Source organism: Mastomys coucha, unplaced genomic scaffold, assembly GCF_008632895.1.
Source record: "Mastomys coucha isolate ucsf_1 unplaced genomic scaffold, UCSF_Mcou_1 pScaffold21, whole genome shotgun sequence".
Lineage (NCBI taxonomy): Eukaryota > Metazoa > Chordata > Mammalia > Rodentia > Muridae > Mastomys > Mastomys coucha.
The window spans coordinates 65,880,431-65,901,448 of NW_022196904.1; the positions used below are offsets into that span (position 1 = coordinate 65,880,431).

Genomic DNA, 21,018 nt, shown 5'->3' on the forward strand with positions numbered 1-21,018 from the left:
GAATTGGCCAGCTTCTCTTCAGTGCCTGGCATAAAAGCTGTTGGGCCCACGCGCCCAGCCACGTTCTCGTTCAAGATGCTCAGTGCCCACCTCTGCCTGGATACTGCCTAGACCAAGACGCACTCAGGACAAAGCAACATAATGAGTGAGATTGAAGGTGACATCCTCTAGAACAATATCCCTGAACCCTACCATTTCCACTTAGGTGAGTGCAGGGGCAGGCAGGGTGCTGCCCCTACTTAGGGACAAAAACATCCATATGCGCCACAATTTGAATGTGGAAACTGGTCTCTCCTTAAACCATGTGGGTCTCAAGGATTGAACTGTGTGTGGGCTACTGAGCCATTTCCCTGGCCCCCAGCTCTTTTCAGAGCACAAGGAAGAAGGGGGTTTTGTTTGCTTGCTTGCTTGGTTGGTTGGTTGGTTGGTTGGTTGGTTGGTTTTTTTGGTTTTTTTCGAGACAGGGTTTCTCTGTGTAACCCTGGCTGTCCTGGAACTCACTCTGTAGACCAGGCTGGCCTCAAACTCAGAAATCCACCTGCCTCTGCCTCCCAAGTGCTGGGATTAAAGGCATGAGCCACCACTGCTGGGCAAAATACATTATTTTTATGTGTATGACTGTTTGTCCCTGAATGTGTTTATGGAGCACCTGCTTGCCTGGTCCCCTGGAGCCACAAGTGGGCATCAGCCTCCCTGGAACTGGCATTACAGATGGCTATGGGTAGCCCTGTGCGTGCTGAGAACCAATGCAGGTCATCTGCAGGAGCAGCAATGGTCTTATCCACTGAGCCATTTCTACAGGCCCCCTGTTTATTGTTCCCATTTCTCCTAACCTAAGCCCTGGACAACAGCTGTATAGATTTCATTTGTGTGTGACTGCTTTTCAGTTGGTCTTGGCATGTGTAATTATTCTATTATAAATGACTTTGCTATTTCTGTCTCCTTCTGCTCTGGTGAATTCTGTGAAATTAGATGTCCCTTGATGTAATGATTCTTAAACATTCAAAAATCAAAAATCGAGATATAGGAGCACAGCACAGCATAGTCCTAATGGTCCAGGTGCATGCTGTGTGCTCTCATTTCGGAAACAATGCGATAACTGCACAATGGTAGTTTCAGATTCATGTTTGACTTGCAAAGTAAGCTGAAGAAATAGTTATTTTTTTAAAGATTTTTTTATTTATTCAATGTATATGAGTACACACTGCAGCTGTACAGATGGTTGTGAGCCTTCATCTGGTTGTTGGGAATTGAATTTAGGACCTCTGCTCGCTCAATCCCTGCTTGCTCCGGCCCAAAGATTTACTTATTATTATACATAGGTACACTCTAGCTGATTTCAGATGCAACAGAAGAGGGTGTCGTCATTTCGAGTGGTTGTGAGCCTCCATGTGGTTGCTGGAATTCGAACTCAGGACCTTTGGAAGAGCACTTGGTGCTCTTACCCACTGAGCCATCTCTCCAACCCCAAGAAATTAAGAAAATGAAGCAGAGCCAGTACTGGTACCCCAAGAAAGGAAAAAATTATTGAAGTTTTGCATAGCACTTGTGTTTCCTGGATAAGCACATATAGACTACATTAAAACTTAGTCAAAATACTGAGAATCTTAGGGGAGTCATTGTGTGCAATGTACAAAAGCAGAAAGCTAGCAGAATTACTGAGTCAAGGGTTAACTTGATTCTCTCTGGCTGCTGCCTGGCAGTTTGTTTGTTTGTTTAATTTATCATTAGAGCTTCACAGGAAAATTCATGGAGCTGACCCCAGAGCTCTGAAACATAATAAGCTAAAAGTTTAAGTTTAAATAATGCTACGTTTCCAATTATTATTATGGCCACAGGCCTGGGAATAGGGGAAGCCTGAAACTTTGGGGGAACAACTGTAATTCTTGATTCTTTGTGGGATGTGGTTATTCTTTTGAATTTGATTTGGCAATGAGTATACAATATCTTTTTTTTTTCTACCTGTATTTGGAGTAGCAATAAAAGACAGGGGCAAGAAAAAGGAAAAGGGAGTGTGGAGTGTGTGAAGAGAGACCATGAGGTGTGCCTGGAGAGAGAGAGCGGAGTGAGGAAGTGTGGAGTGTGCGTGGTGTGTGTGTGTGTGTGTGTGTGTGTGTGTGTGTGTGTGTGTGAAAGGAGAGTGCATGGGGTGTGTGTGTGAGTAAAAGGGGAATGCACAGAGGTGTGTAGGAGTGTGGAAGTTGGAGAAAAGGAAAGCAGAGTAGAGTGCACAGGAGACTGCAGAGTATATGCAGCCTCAACCAGAAAGAGAGACAGAGAGACCAAGACAGAAAGAAACCTCTAGCCTGTCAGCTTGTACCCGAAATAGTTGTCGATGTGTGTTTATTATGTGCCTTTCAGATATCCCAGCTTCCAGTTGAGAACTCTGATTCTGTGTCATGGCTGGAACCTGGCAGTCCAGAGCTAGGCAGTAGCCGTCCAGTGGCTTTGGAGAACTGGGCCTACTTGAAAGGGGGGCTGGGAATGAAAAAGGAACAGGGTGCTAGAGAATTTCTGGGAGCCATGGCCTTAACCATGGCCTTGTGGAAAATTACTAGCTTACACATACAGCCCTGAGATAACATGTGTAGTCTAACAGTAAAAATTATTGTGGGTGTGAAGGACACTGTGACACCGCTGGTTCCAGAGACTTAAGATTGCCACCTGGCCTTCAGAAAGCTCCCGGACTCTCCCCCCCCTCCCTTGTAGCTTTCTCCTGCTTGTTTTATATTGCCATCCCTGAAGTAAAGTTTTCAGAGCTTGATCAGACAACTGTCTTGCTCTCATTCTTGTGTCTCTTGTCCCTCTCAGTCTCTCTCCCCTGCCCCTAAGTCTCTGCTGAACTCCCCGAGGGTCGGGGCAGAGAAGGATGAAGCCAAGACAAAAGTTTCTGATCAAGGCTCAAAGTTTAATATTCAGCATTGTATTTACATAGGGAGAGCCCACAGACTCCATCCTTTGTTTCAGCTGGGTTCTGTTGCTTTGTTTCAGCTGGATTATGTTGCAAAGCAAGCTCAGCAGTCAGTAGCTCAACAGGCAGTCTACTCCAGTAGGAAACCGCAGGTTCAGCAAGGCGGGAGACTCCATCTGGGTCGTTAAGGTCCAACTGTGGCAAGCACTTAGGGTCTCTTTAGCCTGCTCAAAGCTGGGGTGGGGGGAAGGGCACACTAATGGTTTCAGTGCCATCACCATTGTCTGCATCAAAAGCTTTATTTTGCAATTTCTCAGTTGACTTACCATTTCACACAGGGTCTCACTGTGTAGCCCGGTGTGTAGCCTTAGCTGCCATTGGCCTGGGATTATGCACCATCACACCTGGCTCTAACTTGGATTTTTAAGACCACAAAGCTTACACTTTTTGTTTTGTTTCGAGAAAGCTTACACTTTTTTTCATTTGTTTGTTTGTGTGTTTGTTTGTTTAAAAAAAGACAGGATCACTTGTACCCCCCTGACTGTTCTGTAACTTGCTAGGTAGACCAGGCTGTCCTGGAACTCAGAGATCTGCCTGCTCTGGCAGCACTTTGAGTTCTGCGATTAAAGGTATATATATCCTAGCACCTTTTTGAGACAGTGCTTTGTGCTCCCCAAGCTTACCTTGAACTCCTGGTCTGCCTCCCTCTACTTTCTAAAAGCTAGAGTACAGATGTGTGCCACGAGGCCTGGTCTGATCCAGGGCTTTATGCATGTTAGGCAAGCACTCACCAATGAGCACAGCTCAGCCCAGGGAACTGTCACTTTAAAGAACAGGACACAGTTGCTTACCTTTTATCATTCAAGGGGGAATCAAGACAGAACTGGACAAAGGTTTAAGAGCAAGGAGATGACACCTCCATTCTGTGTCAGGAGAACGAAGCAAAGGGGACAGGGAGCTGGGCATGAGCAGCCCACTAGATGCCAGACACCATTCCAGGATGTGCTGTACAGTGCTGGGTACCACCTCACACCATCCTCCAGAAGGCCTCACACCGACACAAGCAGCATCTGAACCCAGGACAACCAGAGCCTGAGCTCCTTCCACTCACCTGGTGCTGAAGGGACTTAAGGGGGAGCCCTGCCAACCTCAGAGTCCCCTTCTGTCCCTTCAGAGTCTGCTCCCATGTCCTAACAAGCCCCAGAGACACCTGGCAAGGCAGGCAGGTGTCAGCTTCAGATGCCTTTAGAACTGGTACCAGCAGAGGGTTCTCAGGGCACGGTTGCTGATAAGGAGGAAAAGCCTGCAGCGGCAGCCAGACAGCAGCAGGCGCATCCCAAGTCCTGCTGGGATGTGCTCTCTTAAGTTCCGCCTCTGCCTGGCCATCCTCACATGGTTTCCTGGCCTTGAAAAGGATTCACTGGCAGATCAGCAAGGCAATTCAATTATGAAATTCACCACATCACATGACTTACTACATTAGCATTTCAATCGGCCAATTCATTTGTGGCCCACCACAGTTGGCTTGTGCCAACTCTATGGTGTGTGTGTGTGTGTGTGTGTGGCCCCTGCCTAGGGCACACTGACACTGCCAGCTAATAAAGGACTCAGGTCAGGACTCACACAGTGAGCTGGTGAGCAGGAGCCCCTCAGAAGCTGCATGGGAAGACAGGTCCTCAAATGAACCTGGACAACTGCCCACAGTGTCACACTGGTCAGCTCCATCCTAGAGCTGGCTCAGGAAGAGTGTGGACGGATGGCTAGAAAAATGGCTGCAGCCAGCGCATGGAATGAAGGTCTGGGAGGCCCTTGCTAGCTTTCCTTTTCTCTCTCCAAGAAGCCTTCACCCTTCTCTCCAGCTCCCTGGGGCTCTGTGGAACATACAACTTGCACACAGATCTTGCACTGCATGGTGCAGGGAACCCAGTTGCAGCTTGCTGCTCATGGCAAAGGTTTCTTTCAGCCTCTCTACTCATACACATAGGTATGGTTCCCATAGACTCATGTGTTTGAATGTCTGGCTATAGAGAGCGGCATCATTACAGAGTATGGTGGTCTTGTTAGAGGAAATGTGTCACTGTGGAGGTGGGCTTTGAGGTCTCCTAAGCTCAGGCTACACGCAGTGTGGCACACAATCTCCTCCTAACTGCCTGGGAATCAAAAGGAGTCTCAGCTCCTTCTCCAGCAGGAGGCTTGCCTGCATGCTGCCATGCTTCCCACAATAATGATAATGAACTAACCTGGGAAACTGTAAGTCAGCTCCAATGAAATGGTTTCCTTTATATAAGTTATCATGGTCATTCTGCTGTCTCTTCACAGCAATAAAACCCTAAGACACTGGCCACTACAGGCCTGGCACAAAAGTGACTTTGCCGGTGACCAGAGACAGACTGTTTTCATAGACAGTTCTGCACAGAACTCAAGAACCCTGTCTTAGAGGGACCAAATCTGTAGGGTAAGAGCACCCTGGGTCCTCCCTCCTCTGTCCCCAGACACAAGCCTTCAACACCACCCATAAAGTCCTCCCAGCATAGTAGAGGCTCAGGTACCGAGTCCCCCTCCCTCCCTGTCCTACTGGAGGCTAGGGTGAAACCAAATGGCCCAAGCCACTGGCATACCTTGTCCCACCTCAGGACTGGGCTTTCGCCAAAGCAACCCGGACTCAGCAGGACTCCCAGTGTACACAGATCAACTGGAAAAGGCCCAGGCCATCTGTCCCTATAACTTCTTGTGCTTAAGTTTCTAGGAATTTTTGGGATGGCCATGGCAGCACTTGTTTATAACCCTCAGCACTCAAAAGGCTGGTGTTAACCCCCCACCCCTCAGGCAAGAATAAGACCACTACAATTCTGAGACAAATGTGAAGCAAGCTTTAATTACACACTGCTCAGGAGGATGGACTCTGGCCAGGTCCATTCCTGGGTTTCCAGAAAATGGCGATAAGTCACATTTAGGCTTAAAAAGGCAAACCCATAAAAGCCACCGTATTTCCCATCAGGTCCAACTAGGGGCAAACATATATCCTGATGTATCTCCTGCCCACATACCTCCCCCTCTATATGTGATCAAGCACACCCAGTGTGGTGTGTCAAACAAAGTTGTTTAGGGGAACGAAAGATGTGGCTTGTTATCTCCCACAGACAGCAGCTCCCAGGCTTTCAGGAACGTGGCCCACGGTAGAGGCATTTTTGTTTAGTGGGTCTCCTAGGCACTATAATTAAAACTTAAAACATAACTTGGCGTCTCACATTCTCTCCTTGAGTTGTATCCTGAGTCAAATCCCTGACTCTGTGATAGGTACCTGTTTACATTGGGATCTAATAACAATCAGCTTCATGGTACTCAGGAATGAATTAATATCTAGTTAAGGCATTAACGAGCAAGAGCCAACAGTAGTCAGCAAAAATACAAGGGTCAAAGACCCTGAGGTGGCCGATGGAGTTACTAACTAGGAGGAACGTGAGAATGGGGAACAGCCATTCGCTTCATTGCGGGTCCCCTTTTTTGGAATTTTCTTTTAGTACAGCCAGATTAATCCCTGAGTGGTCTGTATACAAACAATAGTTTTCTCTTAAAGTCACACACCTCCTTGTTCTGCATAAAGCAGATCCCATACTCTGGAAATATCAGCTAATACTACCTATTGATCTGGGTCTCTTTACGTTTAACAGGTACCTTTCCTGGTATGCTAACAGGCACTGTGGGTAGCCATTTTGTCCCCTACACCAGGGAATGTCCTTTTGATCTAACATTCCAGCCTGTTGAGGACAAGGGACGACGTACTCTCTTCTGTAACTACTTCCTGCTGAAAAAAGGATGTTGCCAGGGCCCAGGAAGGCTGGAATGATAGTCAAAGGCAGGGAGGGGATTCCGGCAATGGGACATGCATCAGAAGCATCCAGTTAGGTGACCCAGCTGAAGAGACAGGGAGCAATCGCATCAGCTGGACTGGTTCACATCAGCTTTCATCAAGTCCAGAGCTCAGAGACAGTTTGGAGCAGTTTGCAGTCCATAGTTGATTCCTGGGTGGTGTCTGTCAACCAAGTGGAAACCTGCTGACACAGAGACAGACTCGGGACAGAAGTTAAAGTTTAGGGAGGGTCTTAAAGGAAAATCTTACATTTGGAACCTTAGGCTCACAGTCCTGGGAACTGGAGGAGGGAAAGAGTCAAGACCAGGGGAGAGATTCTTCCATCAATAGGCAGGTACAGGGGCTTAGGCAGGACGTATCTGGAGTCCCTGTGACCTGTGAGAGGTGGGCCCAAGTCTTAATGACTCCTTCAATGCCCTGAAGCTTACGTGAATGTTTCCCAATGTTTAATTTTTACATATATGTGTCCCCTGCATGTGTGTCTGTGCACCTTACATATGCCCAAGGAGGCCAGGAGACATCAGTGGGTGGGTTCCTTGGGGCTGGAGTTACAGACACTTAAGAGCTGTCACGTGGGTGCTGCGGATTGGACCAGAACCCAGAACTCTTAACCGCTGAGCCACCTCTCCAGTCCCTTACATAATTTTTTTTTAAGTTTACAAAAAGATAAAAAGTTTTAGATCTATTAGCATTCATCTGTACTAAAATCCACATCTTAGAAAAACCAGCTAACAGCTGTGTGTTAAACAGCTGCAGTAGACTCAATCCCAAGATCTAGCAAAAGCTATGGCTTTGGTTAAGTTAAAGAGCTTAAACATTCTTGTCTCAGTTCAGAGGGATGGACATATAGACTGGACACAGATGCTTTTAGCATGATGAAAAGAACCTTTAAGTCTCTACTCAAAAGACAACTGAAGGGAACTTAAAGTCATGAACTTGTGACTGAACAGTACGCAGTGCTGTACCAGCTTATCACAACTCCAATGACAAATATTAAAGTCCTGAACTTTTAAGACCTTAGTATAGCAATAGCACAGATGGGGAAAGAACTCTGACATTTCCCATTCTTCAGAAACTTTAAATCATTTTCTTGCATTTATACACCTTAAAATGCTTTCAGAGCTTCAGAACTCACACCCTCAGACCCTTCAATACCTTTCTTTGAACACGCAGAACTTGCAGGCTTTGAGCCTTTTTCTTTCCATCCAATATTTTTCAGAGACACAAGCAGGTGTTACTGAGAAAAGTTATTCCAATGCAAGTTTATTTTAAATAAAGGAACAGTAAAAGGCTACATCTGAAACCTGTTTATATTTAAACTCGGAGCCTGTTAGCGAGGCAAACCTGTCTGCCATTTCTTAACAAGAGACCTAGTAACTCCAGAGTTAGCAAGACTTGATTTTTTTCACATAGGAAAGAGAATGAGGTGTAATGTCCCTGCTGAGCTGCTCTGGCCGGTGCTATGGGGTGCGAAAGGAACATCCGCTTTCCTGCCTGGAGCCCTTGCTTGAAGGGGCTTGTTTACAGACTGCCATGTTATTTCCCTGTTCTCACGTCTATGCTAAAAGCCAAAGAATTGTTCTGCCTTAGCTATAAATATCCTGGTCCATTTAGTAAAAGACACCTTGATAAGAATCTACTTGGCGTCTGTGTCTTTCCTTACTAACTGCTTGCTCCCACAGATAATTGTTCGTCTCAGTCCTAGAGCACCCACCAGGAGACAACAATGAGGTCCCTGAAGCCTAGGATAAAGGAGCTGGTTGCCTGCTGCTGCCAAACTGACAAACCTATAGTTAGCCTAGCCGTCAATACCATCAGAGATCTGAGAAGGGTAAATTATACCAGCAAGTATAATCCAAACTGCCTATGTATCAATTAAAACGACAGAGACTTAGCCATTACCTAGCAGCCAACCCACTAGGCTTGCGTGGTGTCCATGGCTTCGTTGGAGGCACAGGTCACAGGGCTGCATCGATCTTCAGCTGCCAGGCCTGGCAAATCTGAGAGGCCTTCTTCCTGTGGAGGAGGAACTTGAGAGACTGACCTCACTTTGTCTTGGCAAAGTGGGACAATCAACTCTCTAGTGTCCTGCTTGTCCACGGTTTCGGGAGGGTCCTGGCAGTGGGCAAGGCATTGGGGCAGTTATGCCCAGTGGTTAGCATTACCACAATACAGGTGGAGTCGTTGGTGCCCCGTCTATCTTCTTTAGAGACCTTAGGGAGAGTGCCAGGAGCTGGGGTCTCTGTCATAGCAAGCTTTTTCCAGTAAGCATTTGAAATGCCATTGCAGCAGATCTCTGATGAGTTTGAGGACTGAGCTAAGCAAACTTTGCTTCTCTCTAGTTGCTAGCTTTAGGCTTAACCTAAAAAACACATATAGGGGGCTAAATAAAGCTTTTTCCTGTAATTAATCACATTGGTACTTGGCCCAAGGAATGGCACTATGGGGAGGTGTGACCTTGTGGGGGTAGGTGTGTCGCTGTGAGACCCTCCTCCTAGCAATGTGGGAGCCAGCCTTCTCCTGTCTGCCTTTGGATCAAGATGTAGAACTTTTGGCAACTCCAGCACCATGCCTGCCTGGATACTGCTATGCTCCCCTCTTGATGATAAAGGACTGAAGCTATGAACCTGCAATTCGGCCCCAATTAAATGTCCTTTGTAAGAGTTGCTTTGGTCATGGTGTCTCTTCACAGCAATGGAAACCCTAACTACGACAAGTACTTATCATGAATGCAAGTGCAGTTCTGAATACATTAGAGAATCTGAGTTTTATGAGGTGACTGATTATTAAATTGCATATCTCAATCATCTTTAACAGTTTACAATAAGTAGCTTTATCTTGTTAGGTTTAGCCTTAGGGGAACAAAAATCTAAAATGAAGCTATTCTATAGTATAAAAATAAAGCTTTTAATCATAAATAAGACTAGCTCTCAGGCAGATTGGTAAGTTTCCTGATCCTTACATAGTATACCATTATAGAATTTCATAGCTTCTTATATGATTCAGTTTATCAGAACAGCTAAAGCTTAAGAGAGTTAGCAAAGAGGTTACACATACATTTTTTTTTCTTGTTTTTTTTGAGATAGTGTTTCCTGGCTGTTCTGCAACTGGCCCTATAGACCAGGCTGGCCTGGAACTCTGAGATCTGCCCACCTCTACTGGGAGCTGGGATTAAAGGCATGCACAGCCGCTGCCCCCCCACCCCCCCAACCGCCACAACCCAGCACACATTCCTTTTTTTAAATTCACTTTACATCCAGATCAATGTCCCCTCTCCCAATACCCAACTCTCACAGCCCTCCCCCAACCCCCTCCCTTTCTCCTCTGAGAGTGGAGCCCCCCTCCCCCCTCTATGCCCCCACCTGGTACATCAAGTCTCTGTAGGGCATGCTGCTTCTGGCATATATACCTAACCCTGAATAGACCCTAGGTAAGGGAAGACATTCTCTAAGCCTTCCTACTACTGAGTTCTTCAACACAGTCCCTGCGGGGCGGTGGTGGCATATGCCTATTATCGCAGCCCTTGGGAGGCAGAGGCAGGCAGATTCCGGAGTTCAAGGCCAGCCTGGTCTACAGAGTGAGTTCCAGGACAGCCAGGGCTACACAGAGAAATCTTGTTTCAGGGAAAAACAAAAAAACAAACAAACAAACAAAAAACCCACAGTCCCCATGTTATGGTGAACTCAGCCAAAACATCATTCTTTTTGCCACACCACAGCTGCAGTTCTGCTGTGGTTCTGCATTGCAATGCACACCCACCCACAGGTTGAGAATCGCTGCTCCCAACTCTTTGGCAGATGGGCTTTGCCTGACTGCTTAGGTCACTGTCTTCTTGTTTCACAAAATAGGAATATCCTAGTTTCTGGCATTCAGTGTTTGGCATTACTTCTTTAGCCTTTAAAAATTCCAGATGTTTATATTTAAACTTTCTACAATACTCTTAATATTTTTCTCTTAAAGAAGTTTAACCCAGCCGGGCGGGGTGGCGCACGCCTTTAATCCCAGCCCTTGGGAGGCAGAGGCAGGCAGATTTCTGAGTTCGAGGCCAGCCTGGTCTACACAGTGATCTTCCAAGACAGCCAGGGCTACACAGAGAAACCCTGTCTCGGAAAAAAAAAAATCTCAACTGTGTGCTCTGGCAACATCAAAATATAAAGTACTATGAAGGAGCTAGAGAAAGGACCCAAGGAGCTGAAGGATTTGCAGCCCCTTAGCACGAACAACAATAGGAACTAACAAGTACCCTCAGAGCTCCCAGAGGCTAAACCACCAACCAAAGAGTACACATGGTGGGACTCATGACTCCAGCAGCATGTATATAGCAGAGGATGGCCAAGTCGGTCATCAATGGGAAGAGAGCCCTTGGCCCTGTGAAGGTTCTATGCACCAGTGTAGGGGAATGCCAGGGCCAGTAAGCAGGAGGGGGTGGGGTGGTGAGCAGGGGGAGGGAGAGGGAACAGGGGTTTGTTTTTGGTTTTGTTTTTTTATTTTATTTTAATTTTTTTCTTTTTTGGGTGGAGCGAACCTGGGAAAGGAGATATTATATGACATGTAAATAAAGAAAACAAATAAAAAAATATAAAGTACTTTAAAAAAAAATTCAATAGGGAAAAAAGTGCACAATCAAGGCAAAACCAAACTCCCACAGTGTAAAATTGTCAATGCTCAATTTCTGGGATTCACCCACAATTCTTTAGGGCTTTCCCAGGAGGCTTAGGTCACGTCTCTGGGCCCACTTTTGGCAACACACACAGCCTGCCTTTTAGGTCCCAGTTGGCTCCAGTTAACTGTGGCTGGTATTTCCAGTGACTATCACATGGTACCAGCATCTCCAAAGCAGCCAGGGTCCCCAGTTACAATGGGGCTCTCTTTAGGACACACACTGGCAAGCCTCAGCTATTCCCAATGAGGTGTTAAAACACAACTGGCTCTTCTTACCCTGGGACCAGAGGATCCCAGGTTCAAGGATTGTCTGACTACTTAGCACAACTCAAAAAGAAGAAGTCTTTGCTTATACTGTGGGAATGGCCTTTGGAGTCCTGGAAGCAGTTGCATCTAAAGGCGACTGTCCTCCCAGGAGGCACGATTCCCCAGGAGGAAAAAGCAGCTTCTAAAACAACTATTAAGGAGACCAAGTTGAGCCTGCCAACTTACACCAGAGCCCTGGAACCCAGGCAACACATGGGACGGTTGAACAAGGGGGGCTTGCTGAGGCCCTAACAGGCTGGTCGCCATATTCCTGGACCATGGGTGTCACTCCAGGACTATCACGCCTCCCTTGACCAACCTCTCCCCAGCAGGGCGGAGCCTGCAGGGCAGACCCTGTCTGTTCCTCCCTAACGCTCAGCAGCCATGGGACCTCTGCTGAGCGGGGCATTGTTGGCATCCTCAAAGAGAAGTAGCTTCCTCTTTCTGGCATCAATAGCAACTTTTTGAAGAGTGTTAGCAGACTCAATGAACCAACCACTCCTGGGAGGAGGGGAGCAGCTCCCAGGTCAAATCCATTTGCTAAACAATTCCTTTGCCTGATAGGGAGCTCAAAGCAGAGCAAGGGCCCCAAGCTAGGCTGAGGAGTACTCCTGGGGAAGCCCGTTAGTCCCACTGACCACAAATTATGGCCAATTCAAAGCAAGCTTTAACCTATGTACAACACAGCCAGTCGGGGGGCCATCTCTCCCTAAGATCTGAGTTCTAGAAAACAGCTCTACCCTTTGTTCCCATATCTCTTTTCTAGGACAGAACTGAAGGGGAGGGGGATTTTGCCAGCAGGAAGAACAAGGTGGTTAAGGAAATCTCCCTGGAACATCTGGTACATTCTCTGTTTACAGGATGGGGTACAGCCAAATTCTGAGAAACAGAAGTTGAAACGGAAGTTTTACAGTAAACAGAGCCTCAAAACGACTCCTGGCCTTGACATGGTTGGACTGGTTTCTGATTCCCGTCTTAGATGCTCCTGTCCTATCCTTGAAAGGAAACTACCATTTCTAGCTAATGGTTACTAGTGCCAGCCGAAGGCAAGCATTTTAGCGTTCTCTTTTTGTCAGAGACAAGATTTGTAAGGCACCAGAAGGTCATAGGAAACATTAGGGGTATCAGGAGACCTATAGCCACTGAAACAAGGGTGGTTAGACAGGGTGACCAGTTAAAAAGGGACCCGCACCAACTGTCTCCTTCCTGTTTGTCTAAATATTTGGTTTTCAGATTGTTTCTTACCATAGCTCAAGTTTCTCTATGCCTGATTGGTCAGTGTAAAAATAATAGGTTTCTCTGACAGCTACCCACAGGCCTCCTTAGTTTCTAGAAGAGTAAGCCAAACCTTTTATTCTGTAATATTATTTCTGCCAGAGAATCCACCTACTATTCCTATCTAGGACTGTGTCTTTTATAATAACCTTAAATCCTATTTAACTTTAGCATTCAGAGTTTTCCGGAGCTGATGTTCCTAGTGCTGCGGGCCCTACAATCCCTGAATTCACTAAGCATGAGACTAATGGGAGAACCACCAGCTTTGGGTGAGGGTGGTCAGGTGGCTTGGCTAGATGCAGGCAGCCTTCATTCCCACCAGAGGAAGGACATGAGTGAGGATGCACAAAGGCGAATGTGTCCTATGGACAATGCAGAGGAGACCAGCAGGCACTTGTGATCCTTGGTATAAGGCCACCAAGCATCAGCAGAGGCAAGGAGGAGGAGCTGCTGACTCTCTCAGTACCTGTGCTAGTCAGGTGCTGAATAAGGAATGATTGCACAATTATACAAATATGAAGACGCTAGGGAGCCTGAAGTTTCTGACGGGAAACAATCCTTATCCTGGGACCTCACCTAGGAACAGCTTGGGCTGGGACTAGAAGCAGGCATCACCAGAAGCTCGGGCAATGCAGGGCATGACAGATTGTAAGTTATTCCTACAGAATAGGTGGGTTTGGGGTCGAGGCAAAGCCATCAGTCCTGGTTAGGACTGATAGGAAAGAGGCATGCCGGTAATTGGGGTCTTTGGAACATGGGTGTGGTGGAAAAACCCAGGGAATGGTGGTGCACACCCTTAATCCCAGCACTTGGGAGTCAGACGCAGGTGGATTACTGAGTTTGAGGCCAGCCAGGTCTACAGAGTGAGTTCCAGGAAAGTCAGGGCTATACAGAGAAACCATGTGGAGGGGTGTGAGGAGGAGGTCTCTACTGGGGCCTATGGGTTTTTCTTCCTGTCTTAACCTTTATCACTGCATGGTAATTGAGGAACTGGGATCCAGCCCCACACATATGGCCAAATTCCCCAGGTTCTTCCTATATTCCAATGTGAATTTTCAGAAGAGTCAAAAATGTTCAGAGTTTAGGTTGGGGAATACAATGTTACAAGATTCCAGCTGACAATTAAAAGTTGGTTTTAGAGGGCTTGGGAGCTCCAGTAAGAATGTCATGTTTTGCCTTAGGGCAGGCTTCGTGACAGTTTTGGAGTCCTCCAAGAGGCACAATGATAGGCATTAGTGCCGGGCAAATTTTGCTTCCCTGGGATGGATAGATGTAAACCAGGAAACCTCCTAAGTTTTTCTCCAATTGTAAATGTCCACAGCCCATTCTAGGACGTAAGGGAAAGAATATGCAGTAATCAGCTTTCAGATTAGGCTGCTCGGAAGTTATAAAGGTGTCCAACCCCTGACCTGTATCAGTGAGTCTAAGCTCCTACTTCCAGGTGGGTTGTCCATGTGAGTTATTATATACAGCTGAAGTTCCGGGGTAAGAACATAACCTAACAGATCAAGACTAACATGATGGCTTCCATAGTCTAAGAAAAGGAGTAAAAGCAGGTCAGCAAAAAAACATTTAACCTGTTGGACAGTGGTGGTGCCTGCCTTTAATTCCAGCACTTGGGAGGCAGAGACAGGTGAGTTTCTGAGTTCGAGGCCAGCCTGGTCTACAGAGTGAGTTCCAGGACAGCCAGGGCTACACAGAGAAGCCCTGTCTTGAAAAAACAACCCAAACAAAACAAAAAAAAATCCAAACAAACAAAAACCACATTAAACCTTAGAGATCTTAACTTGGAGGAGATATTCAACCAATTTCTGGTTTTAGTGGCCCTCTTCCACAGATCCTCTGGCGTTGTCTTGAGATGTGACCAGCAGCAGCTTAACAGCACTGGGCATCCAGAGAATCCTGATAGAGGGGCATCATCTTGGTTCCATGTAGGGAGGGTCACCAGGTTGGAACAGCTGGTCAGGCAAGCAGTGCCCAGTTAATTGGGCAGCCTAGACTTGAGGAAAGATCTTATCCAGAGTTAACTGGAATCCCTTCAGGGATTCAGAAATTAGGAAATCGTTCTTAACTCTTACCAGAGGGAATCACTGGGAGTGGCTATCCATAAATTACTTCACATGGAGTGAATTTTTCACAGTAGGGGGTGCAACAAGCCCTTGCTGAGGGCAAAAGGCAAGAGGTCAGCGCAGTTCCCATCAGTCTCAAGAACATATTTAGTGAGTTTCCTATAAGGTCCAATCCATTCTTTCTACCTTCCCTGGGCTCTGAGGATGACACATGCTATGTAGCCTCCAATTTATACTGAGAGCTTCTGAAGTCATCTGAGACAGTTTGGTCATGAAGGCCAGGCCACTGTCAGACTCCAAAATTAAGGAGAGGCCAAATCTAGGGATGATTTCCATCATTAATTTCTTAGCTACTATCTGGGCTGTTTCCACTGAGGTTGGAAAGGCCTCTTACCCAGTGCAAGACAGTGTTGATAAAGACTATAAAGTATTTATTATATCCATGTTACCCTTGCTTGATTTCAGTAAAGTCCAGTTCCCAAAATTGGACCTTAGTCAATATCTTGACTTCAGTGCCTTTGGGGCAATATTTGCCTGAGTGAAGGTCAAGCACTTCCAGTCAAACACTCATATCTCACTTAAGTCTAGGTAAAGGGCAAAATCAAAAATAATAGGGGAATTGTTAAAACCTTTAGGTAATCTGGTCCAGATCAGCTTATTCAAATGCAAAGAGGCCTTTAGTTTTGACAAAGGAATGGAAAAAAAATGCATCCTTTAGATCCAGTACAGTATAAACCCTAAGCTCAGGCAGCAGCAAGCAGAGCAGACGATGAAGGGTTGGGAATAGCTGAGCAAGTAGTTTCCACTCACCTAGTCATTCGCCTTAAATCCTGGACTGGTGGACAATATTGGTCCCAGGTTTTGAAGAGTTCCAGGCTGACTAGCATGGAATGAGTATGGCTGCCTTGTGAAGGCATCTAATGTGGACCTTGATTCCCACTCTGGCCTCCGTCACTAATGATGGAGTACTGTCCCACTCAAGTGGGCATGGCCTCAGAAGTAGCTGAGCTATAACTGGCAACACATGCTGGACCCTACCAGGAAGACTGTCTTTTAGCCCAAACACTTAGAAACATCCCTGACAAGTTGTTCTCTTCATTTCTCTTTAGGGGCCTGGATTAGACCCTGGTGATGGAGGAGGCACTTCCCGCGTAAGAGACAGGTGATGAACAGGATTTTGGCAGCACCCCCTTAGTTGTAGTTTAGTCACATCTCCTGAGAACGAGATAGTTGCCTGGAGCTTGTTTGAGTCTCTCCTGAGCACAGTAAACAGGCACATTCAGGGATAACAAAAGAATGAGTCACTGTCCTCTTTCCTCGATTAAGTCCATTCTGTAGTCTGTTTATATTTTTCACTTCCCCTGTTGCCCCTGCATTTCCATGGTTTGATTGGTGAGGGGCCCCGGGGCCCCAAGGGATTTTGTAATATCAAATGTGAAGGATCCTAGTTGGAATTTACAGATTGGCCCCAATTGAAAAGGCTACCATAGGCTCCTGGGGGCCTAATTTTAAAGAGCTATGGCCCTACTATGCTCTTAAAGCTAAAACTGGCCTCGATAGGAGCAGACCTGTCTTAGTTTGGGGCATTCATTTTTCCAATGCCCCAATCTCTTGCAGTAAGCACATTGGTCTCTTCGAAGTCTTTGTGGTCTCTGGCCACGACTGAAGGAATGCTGTGAATTGTTCAGAAACTTAATTATTGTTTTTATTATCACCTCTTCTTCGCTCTCTCTACTGTCAAACACTCTCTGGGCTATTTTCAATAATTCTAACCTTGTCATGTCTTCGAATCCATACACTCTTTGGATTGCATTACGTATGTCTGACGCCGAATGGTCTACAAAGGTTCGGTTAATCTCCTCAAAGTTTATCGGGTCGTCTGGATCTATGGGTGTGTATTTGCGGTATGCCTCCTGGAGTCGTTCGAGAAACTCGAAAGGCGATTCCTTTGGACGTTGTATAGTACACATCAGCCTGAGGAAGTTAGTGGGCTTCTGGGCTGCCTGTTTCATTCCCTCTAACAAAGCTTTGTGGTAATTTCTGAGTGTCCTCCTACCTCGCTCTGTCCCAGAGTTCCAGTCAGGTCTCCAAGTAGGTAGGACACAGTCAACTACATCTGCCCTCCATCTGCCAGTCTGTGTGCCCATTCTGAGAAATGCTTTCGCTGCCTCTGTCAGAATCCGGTCCCTCTCTTCCGATGTGAAGAAGATGGCTAAGATAGCCTGACAATCATCCCAAGAAGGGAAGTAGATGGAGAAGATAGACTCCATTAAAGAGATCAGGGAACTTGGGTTTGTGCTGAAAGAAGGGTACTGCATCTTCCAATTAAAGAGAGCAGTGGTAGTTAAAGGTTCATAGGCTATACAGTTCCCGTCTGTGCTGAAAGGAGGGTTCTGGGTGTTACAGTTAGAAAGATCAGTAGCGGGAGACCTGGTAAGAGAGGAGGACCCGGACTGCCGTTGCAGCTGAAGACGCTTAGAAGCATAAGGAAGTAACTCCAGGTTGGATGTGGGAAGGGGAGAGGACAGGGAGTGATCCAGCTGGTGGGGTAGGCGTCGAGGTTGAGGTGAGGGCTCAGGTGGGGGATTAGATTGAGGGGAGCGTTTAGATTGAGCGGAGCGTTTAGATTGAGGTGAGGATTTGGATTGAGGTGAGGGTTTGGATGAAGATGAGGGCTGAGGTGGGGGATTGGATTGAGGGGAGCGTTTAGATTGAGGTGAGGGTTTGGATGAAGATGAGGACTGAGGTGGGGGATTGGATTGAGGGGAGCGTTTAGATTGAGCGGAGCGTTTAGATTGAGGTGAGCGTTTAGATTGAGCAGAGTGTTTAGACTGAGGTGGGGGTTTGGACAGGGGTGAGCACTGACTGGGGGGAGGCAGTGGGGAGTCCCATCCGTAGGATTTACTAGTCTTATTTCCCATTTTGTCTTCCAGTCACCCTAAATCCGACCTCAGAAGACTCAGGACAAAGAAACAGAAAACAAAACACGAAAGAGGAACCAAGAACCAAGAAGGTAGTGTGACCTCTCCCTAGTGCCTTGGACAGGAGTTCATGTATGTCCTAAGACACTGTACCCAAATGGGATCCTAACAGAACCAGGACCAGATGTTGCATAAGGAAAACAATGACTTACCAATGGAGGCTCCTCATACGGACACTGGCTGGGTTTCTTTTGGTGCAGCTGTGGACCTCTCCAAAGTGAAATCAAGCCTGCAGGGGCCTTGGAACGTCTCAAGGTGCACACCCTGGGAAGTGGTGCTCCCGTACCTGAGGTTTGAAGGGAAGGGTCCAGGTTCTGAATTTGGGTAGGGGTTTGTTAAAGCCTGCGCCCTAGCTAGCTCTAACTTAGCTGTAACTCTTCTGTCTCATGCTTGCCAGTCACGTCATACTGCTGACAACAGTTTGGCTCAGAGAGAGATCAAGTTGACCACACATCCTGTTATGTTCTGAGGCTCTTAGAAATCCCCCAGCCACAGTCTTCACTCAGGACCAAACAAAACAGAAATCAGACCGGGCAGTGGTGGTGCACGCCTTTAATCCCAACACTTGGGAGGCAGAAGCAGATGGATTTCTGGGTTCGAGGCCAGCCTGTTCTACAGAGTGAGTTCCAGGACAGCCAGGGCTACACAAAGAAACCATGTTGGGGGGGTGGGGGGGGGACAGAAATCAGCTTGAATTGTTATGTCTAAACTAGTTGTTTGCATTCTGTATAAACTCCACCCCCACAGGTACCTGGCAGCAGCCAGGTATGCTCCTCCCCATGGTTACCTGGCAACCGCCAGGTAGGCCTGGCCCTATAAAAGGGGCTGCTTGCCCCTCCTCTCTAACTCCTGCTGCTCTTCTTTGTCTCTTACCCCCTTGTTCGCCCTCTCTCCCCATTCCCTTCCCCCTTCTCTCCACGTGGTCATGGCCATCCCCTACTTTTCTACTCTCTCCTCTCTGCCTTTCTCTGCCTCTGCTACTCTCTTAACTCCCCTCCCTATGCCCTAAATAAACTCTATTCTATAACAACGCATGTCTGGTCCCTCAGGGGGAAGGGAAGCCTCCTCATGGTCCCAGTGAGACACCCCCCCAACACACTTCACCAGAACATATTCTTAAAGCTCTCTCTCTTTTTATGATCACAACACTAGTAACAACTTGGAAAATGCAGACCACCCTGCAGCCCTCCCTGGACATGCTTATGAGTTCATTGTGGGTTTTTACCTATATAGACTGATTCTAGAAAACATTCAGGGTTGTAGCCTTCAGCTCCTGAGAGTCTGAGCTACATCTCTGATCAATCAGTCTTGGGGCATGCGTTCAATAATATCCCTAACTGATTGAAATCTATGTTTATATGGTTTATGGACCCTAACAGTTTCTTATATCACTGGAGCCTCCAATTTTTTTTTTTGTTGTTGTTGTTGTTTTTGTTTGGTTTTTCGAGACAGGGTTTCTCTGTGTAGCCCTGGCTGTCCTGGAACTCACTCTGTAGACCAGGCTGGCCTCGAACTCAGAAATCTGACTGCCTCTGCCTCCCAAGTGCTGGGACTAAAGGCGTGCGCCATCACGCCCGGCTATGAGCCTCCAAATATTAATCACAACGAATGAGGATAAAGGACACCTTATTCTGTGCATGGCTGTCTCCCCTAAAATCAGGTTTGAGAGAACAGCCCCAAACCAATTTCCCATAAATCTCCTGTAGGACAAAACCAAAGGGAGAGGTATTTTGCAAGCATGCGGGTTTACAGAAAGCACAAGGCTGTTATAGAACTCTTCCTGAGGTTATGGGGTTGGGCACAGCTTAAGTCCAAGAAACAGAATCGTAATAAAACTTTTACCTAGCCGGGCAGTGGTGGGACACGCCTTTAATCCCAGCACTTGGGACGCAGAGGCAAGTGGATTTCTAAGTTCGAGGCCAGCCTGGTCTACAGAGTGAGTTCCAGGACAGGCAAGGCTACACAGAGAAACCCTGTCTCGAAAAAACCAAAAACCAAACAAACAAAAAACCCCAAACCAAAAACTTTTACCTAACTTAGGCAGAGTCTCAAAGTGGCTCCTGGTCTTAAACGAAGTCCGGCTGCTTCCTCGAACCAAACTCCCCGACCCAGGGAACCAAACCCACGGTCCCACACGCCTCCCGGCGCTCCTACTGCAGGGAGGCAGTCTCGATAACTGGCAAGCCGAGCCCGGTTGGCCAGGACTCAACCCGATACTCACCATGCAGCCCAAGCGCTGCAAGTGCCCGCCGCCACCGCCGCCAACGCCACCACGACAGACGAACCCACCAGCTCTGGCTGCGCTCTTCCTTCCCAGCCACAGTGGTGCCACCAAAAAGCCAGTTTCTCCCGAATTCCCGCCCTACTTTGCGGGTCCGAAGCACAAAAGCCAATCAGAGGCCGAAGGTTTGTGACAGATGGCCCGACGAACCAGTAATACAGCCGCATGTAGAGCAAGGGGTGGTCACACCGACGCTGGTCCAGCGAGGGGCCGAGCCACCTGATTCTTAAAGGATAAGCCATTGCCTTTCCGCCCTGGTGGCCTGAGTTGGCTAAAAACACACAGCAATGCCGGCTTGTGGTGGCCTATGCCTTTAATCCCAACACTCCAGAGGCAGAGGAAGAAGGATGTGAGCTCCTGGCCAGCCTAGACAACAATGAGTTCCACGACAGCTAGAGCTGTTGGAGAGACACCCTGTCTCCAGGAAAGGAAAACAAACAAAAAAAGAAAAATATAGAAGCAGTCAACACGTACCCTTAGCTCTCTCATAAATACAATGGAGGTGAACTTTCAACTTTAACAAAAGGTCCAGTTTCTCTAAACCCAAAAATTAACAAATATAACTAGTCCTGTAATAACTATAGAATCATAACTACTGACATAACATTCCAAAAATGAACTATTTAGGTCCTGAGAGTTTCACTGGAGAATTCTGTTAGACA

The 21,018-nt window shown here is 47.0% G+C and overlaps 1 protein-coding gene across 1 annotated transcript; it reads right to left on the reverse strand.

Moving 5' to 3' along the window:
- Window positions 1-11,304: 11,304 nt before the first annotated feature.
- On the reverse strand, window positions 11,305-20,441 carry LOC116102413. Its single transcript, XM_031387018.1, has 2 exons — window positions 20,297-20,441; window positions 11,305-18,361 (listed from the first exon to the last, which is right to left on the reverse strand). Exon 2 carries the CDS (start codon window positions 18,013-18,015, stop codon window positions 16,636-16,638), a length of 1,380 nt encoding a protein of 459 aa, XP_031242878.1. The 5' UTR covers window positions 18,016-18,361; window positions 20,297-20,441; the 3' UTR covers window positions 11,305-16,635.
- Between the last annotated feature and the right edge of the window lie 577 nt (window positions 20,442-21,018).